Here is a 6,000-nt window from a genome sequence, read left to right on the forward strand (position 1 = left end):
GACCTTCGGAGCTTGTGACAAATTGCTATCAGTCAATGTCAACTAATGACAGCGGCTCTTTGGCTAATCAATTGTTCTAAAAATGATCAAGAAAACTACTCGCAGGACAGCTCATTTTCACATCAATGCCTGTGAAGTATGAAAAGCTCATTTTTTTTGAGTTTTTAATAAGCTCATAAGTAAAGCAGTTACTTGGTAACAGGGGTCACCTTAGTGAAAAGACAGAACCTTTGTCTGCCTTTTACATAGTCTTTTATTACCATATTATAGTAAAAATATGCCATGCCATTACTATGCTAGAGGGCTACATAATAAAGTAGGCAATACTTCATACTTTTTTTTTTCTTTTCTTTTCTTTTTTTTTTTTTTTTTTTGAGATAAATACTTCTGTGGTTTAGGGGCCTGTGTTTGGGTGTAAATAATTGTCAATATACTTGCCACGTGTTTCAATGCAAAGCAACACCACTGGCATGCAGGTGACGTGCCCGCTCATTACTCACCCCAACTGCACGTGACCCAGCCGGCAGCCAAAGCCACGCTGCAAAACCCAGCAGCACTGCCGGGGAGCTAAGGTCTAACAGCAGCTATTTTGTTCCTAAACCCAGCCACCCCATCCGAGCCCAACCTGTTCTGACTATTTCCAACAGAATTCCCACTCAGTCAGAAAACCGCACACTCCGAAAGCCCCAAAGCCCTGCGAAAGCAAACAGAGGTTTCCGTCCTGGAAGGATTCTGCATGTAAAAGCAAACGTGGAAATGCACGCAGGCTCGGGCTGTGGGACATAGACCACAGTTCTCCCCGTATAGCAACAGGGTGGCTGCAGACCGGAGATCAGTCCATGCCTTCACCACACCTGCCTCCTCCAGCATCATCTTCAGCCACATCCCAAAGCCTCAGAGCCAGGCCATGTGCAAACCTGCACTCACGGAGGAAATATTAGCAAAATGACAAATCCACACTGGTCAAAGGCTTGGGGAGTGCAGGCACGGTTCTGACTTGCTTTGTCACAGGGCAAGCGTCAGGTGAGGCATCCCCAACGCGAGGCATCACGCCGCCGAGCCTCTGGAGGAGATGCTGCGTTGAGAGGGAACGAGGAGCCCTCGTTCCAGCCCGGCACTGCTTTCCCACCTGGGTTTACCTCTTCCCTGGGCTGACTCCCACCCCCAGCACCTGCACTGCCGGGAAGGATTTATCCCAAGGGGAACAGCCCATGCCAACCCAACCGCCCCCAAAGCAATCCCGCACCTCCCCACGGAGAAGGCGGGCAGGGAGGGGGGGAAGCGCCAAACACGAAACATTAAAACTTTTGTTTTTATCGGAGAAACGGCAAAGTGACAGCAGTTTCAGGTTACACCCTAAACCTGCCTTGCCATGGTAGTTTTTCAAATTAAAATCTCTTCCCTCAGCCGCTCTCGAGCCGTCCATAGGCAAGAAAGAAAGGAGGCAGGGCAACACTTAAGCTCAGCCATAATTGGAAGTATGTGAAAAATGAAGTGTCAGTTCGGTCAATAAAGGGCAGAGGTGAAGGGGAACTGCAGCCCAAACTCGGTGCGAAATGTGCTCATTAAGACACCCAATCCGCGGGCCCCTGCCCACCTACCCCATTAGTCACCGGCCATCTGACCGCTGCAAATGCCTCGCCTCCCCACTCTTATTACTTTTCTGCTCCCATGTTAAAAAAAAAAAAAAAAAAAAAAAAAAAAAAAAAAAAGCAAGCAGCGAGCCGGTATATAAATCCTTGCTCAGTCATCTGGAACATAATGTGGCCCTTCTCTCCCCCTCCACCCGGCTCTGCCGCCTGCCTTCGCTGCCTCCAAACAGCCGCCTTGAGATTCCCAGCAATAATAAACGCGATTGCCTTTTTGCCTATAGGTTGCCCAAACTCCTACAAAAGCCTGGGGGAAAAAAAAAAAAAAAAAAAAAACAACCAAAAAACGCCCCACCATTGCAGCCATTGATACGTTTTTATAAAGAAATATCGCCGCTTTCTACTCCCGGCTTGAAAGAGCAACAATTATTTGGAGGTTAAAAAAATGTTTTGAACCCAGGCCGAGGCACGCACACAAAAAATGGGAAAGAAACGATACACACAAATGGGAGACGCTGATGGATTATTTCTCTTTTTCTTTTAAGCCGTGTAGGAGAGCTAAACATGGGAATTAAAAAGCCTCACTCTGGATTAAAAGTGACTGTACCAGGGCTTTGTTCGGCATCCTCCTGACCTGACTATCTGAAAAACAAGCGAAATGGATCTGTTAATACCCCAAACAGGGATCTTTTAAAGTTAAAATATGCAGTAAGAGCAAACAGGGCTGCCGTGAGCTCAGCATCACCTGCCTGTACCTGGGAACTTGCTTCTCTTTTGTTTCCCGATAGAATTTAGCAAGTTATTTCTCCACTGTGTAACTTCAGATCTCTTGGCACCATTTGGAGACAGACCTCCGAAGGCCCTTCACGATTAAGTTGAGAGCAATGGGAAAAGAGCCCATGAAACTTTTCCATAATATTATTCTGCATTCCTGTGCTATAACTATCCCCTACAATGACACAATGCCGCGCCTTTATAAGAGGTTGTGTCAACGTGCTCTGCAATAACATATCCCGCTGTTCAGTGGCACGAGACCCCAGAACAGCTCCCTAGCAGTTAAATATGGATTTCTACAATAGATCGAAGCAGCTGGGAGTCATTATTAAGTAAATAAATTTACATGTTAAAAAAAGGTTTGCAGGAAAGAGCGTCTCTCCTCCTGTGTTCAAAGGTAATAATTAGATGTGTGTTGTCCATCGGGACAGAAATAGGTTAAAAATGCACTTTGTGAGGATTATCGATGAATCTGGTAAAGAAGAAAAATTTCCCAAAAGTCCAAAAATAGACCTTAAAATATTCTGGCTTAAGGACCAAGGGAGAAAACTCTTGCTAAGGGCCTTAAGCTTTTCCAGCCCGTGTGCCCCTCTGAAAGTGCAAAGCTCACACTCGCATCCTCCTGATACCTTCAGCCAGGTTGGAAACGTGGCCCAGGCAGCGCTTTTACCTCCCCCGACAAGGGAAGCAGGTTGTGGGAACAACCTAAAAATAGACAGTTTTTAGAGGGTTATATTTCTGGTGATTAGATTTGTTGTTGTTGTTTCGTTGTTTCTTTTTTTTTTTCTTTTTTTTTTTTTTTTAAACGGCAAAGGCGCTCTTGACAGATGGAACCAAAAGGAACTTTTACAAACTCCTAAAAATAGGGAAGCCCATAATATACTGAATATATGTCACGCAACACATGCATCTCGAGTTAACTCCTGTGCTCGCAAGCACGAACACCCGAGTCCCCAGCCTTTCGCATGCAGGGCCATGCCGGTGACTTCTGCTGCCAGGAGAAGCACCCAGCAGCGGTGAATAAGCCAGTTTAACCACAGCGTTGCCACTCCTCACATCAGGCTGTAAAAGAAAAGCCTCCAGATCACGGTGTTTTGAACATAAATGTAGCTGGGGAGAGGTGGGGCATTGGCCGTCTTTTTTTCCTCTTCCCTTTCAGTCACTCAGGATCATGGGTTTTTTGACTTTTCCCCCCACAGGAAGACTAAACCCACACTTTTTATACACAAGGTGAATATGCAGGCGTGGGTGTGCTTACACAAATGAGATACCCCCATGATCTCAACCTTCAGAGGACTCTGAGCAAACAAGACGTAAAGATCGACGAGACCACCGCTACCCCTCCCACAGCCCCGTTCCGCAAAAAAAAGCCATTTCCATAGGTGGCCAGAAGCCTGAAGGCCAGTCTCAGTAACAGATTGCCCCTGGGCAGGGTCTCCTTTCCAAAACTCCTTTTCCAAACTTGGCCTGAGAGCTCCAGTTAGCAAATTCCCACTCTTTTTCACTCTTTCCTAAAGTTTTAATGCAGCGAGCCTTCATCACGAAATGCATCTAGCAAGTGCTGGCAGCAATTCCAGCCTCTGGGACTTGGTTAAAAGATTCCGAACCGGCTAAAGTGTCGCTGACAAGTCTTCCTGTGGATATTTAATAGGATTCAAGCTCTAAAGTCACTTTAGAAAACCCTTCCTGACCTAGGCTACAGCATGCACCTTGCTAGGAACCAACCAGGATGGCAATGATAAAACATCAGGTACGACTGGCGCTCCAGACTAACGAAATGCCACATTTAGGAAGAAAACGAAGCCTGACAAATCTTTACAAGTACAACAGGAAGCGAGGAGCTCGATTTCCAAAGGGCCCATGAGGTTTAGGAGCATGCTGACGAGCCTCCGCGCAGCTGCTTTGTCCACGCACATACACACCCAAACGCGCGCATCCGTCTGATAAAAGCACGGCCCTATCCGAGCACAAAAACCACCTCCGAACACCGCGGTTTGTTTCTAACCTATTTCTGCGGCAGCTTTTTCACCCTTACAAAACCCGTGGATTGCAAGTTTGCTCCAAAAGCAAGGGGCTCTAATGAACACGTTGACACCACTTCAACTACCGCATTGTGAACAGCACGGCTAGAATATGTACGTATACATACTTGAAAGAAAAAAGGCCCCCTGAATTTATGTTGCATATCATTTTCCAGTAAAAGTCAGAGGTCAGAAGGTTACCAGTTTCTGCCTCAGCTCTGCAACAGTTTACTATTCCAGGCCCCATTTTTACTAGGCTATACTTGCGATGAAGTCAGCAACTTTTCTTTAAACAATAAAGTGTCTCAAATACTTAAAATTCTATAAAGAGATGTTATTCACCACGTACGTTAAGTCCATGCGTATAAAAAATTAAAATATACTGGTTTAGTTTAAAATCTAATCTTGTTAAATGCAGACTTTGCAATGCTAATCAGTACTGTTCAACCTTTTTTTGGAAACACAATTCCTTTGTTGTCTAACAGCACTTGAATGAAACATGATCATAAAACCAGATTTAAAAGTATATACCTATTGTGAGTTCAGAGTCAACTTCAATAAAGCACTCTCTTTTATATTCAGATTAAGGATCCTTTTTAAATTTTAATTGCATTAAATTAACACTAAATCCACTGCAGTTGGTCTCTTCAGAAAAAAGTGTGAAGCATTTAAGCAGCTTCTCAGAAAAACCCAGAATTTCAGCTTTTTAGACCTCGGAGCTTCTGAGACAGCACTAATGACTTGTAGCATGTCCCACCGCAGTTGCACTAAGCTGGTTTCATACCCATCCTGCTAAATCAGTTACTCTGGCCTGGCACTCGAACAAAAAATTTTTGCATTCAAGTAAATTGGAACTGAGTAAAAAAAAGTAAAGAAAAGCACTGCTCAGGATTTCGTAAACTGGGCCAGCTAACAGCTCGTCCTTATACGCAGCAAAGTTTCAATGGCATCTTTGAGACACTAGCATGCATTTCTGCAATTTTAATTACATTTGCCCTTGCAAGATTTCATCTTTTAACCCATTTGAATGAAGGGGGAAAAAAAAAGCAACCTTCTTATTGCTTACTTTTATTAAGCATACTGCAAATTTAGTACATATGTTGCTCTAACATGTGCCTGCTGGCAGGGTCGAAGAAAGAAAGATGCCAACCCTTTTACTAGGAGGAGGTGGAAAAAAAAGTGTTAAAAAAAAAAAAAGGAAGAGAGACCTGTCTCAGCACAAACCCCCTCGTACCCGAGCGCATGTCAACATCGGAAAGAGAGGAACTGGTCCCTGAGCGCATCGGTGCCCGCTCGCCAGCTAGGAAAGCGTGAGGGCTCTGTCCCTACCTTGCTCACTGCTGTTGTCCCCGCTGTGCGATGTGTGTCCCCCGCTGGAGGGCCCGGGGGTTCCCCCGGAGCGCGTTGACGCCGTGTCATCGTGGTCTCTGTTCCAGGAGGGCTGTGGGGCCAAAAAAGCCAATAGTTAAAAGCTGCGATGGGGAAGAAGCGCCTGGCTGGCATGCTCCTGGCGGAGCAGTACCCAGACCCACGGGAAAGGCTGGCAGAGACACCCCCCACATCCCTCCTTTCCAGATAGCCGCATCGCCGCTCCCCAGCAAAACCAATATACTCTG

General features: G+C 45.6%; 1 protein-coding gene across 4 annotated transcripts in view; it reads right to left on the reverse strand.

The window, feature by feature from the left end:
• Window positions 1–6,000, reverse strand: part of MEIS1 (Meis homeobox 1) — a 109,163-nt gene that overhangs the window by 76,465 nt on the left and 26,698 nt on the right. For all 4 annotated transcript variants that reach the window (XM_080388266.1, XM_080388265.1, XM_080388264.1 and 1 more), the window contains exon 7: window positions 5,714–5,825. In XM_080388266.1, the coding sequence (XP_080244392.1) occupies window positions 5,714–5,825 (112 nt within the window). The remainder of the gene's footprint in view (window positions 1–5,713; window positions 5,826–6,000) is intronic.

This window comes from Falco punctatus (assembly GCF_963210335.1).
Source record: "Falco punctatus genome assembly, chromosome: 5".
In the NCBI taxonomy this organism is placed as follows: Eukaryota; Metazoa; Chordata; class Aves; order Falconiformes; family Falconidae; genus Falco; species Falco punctatus.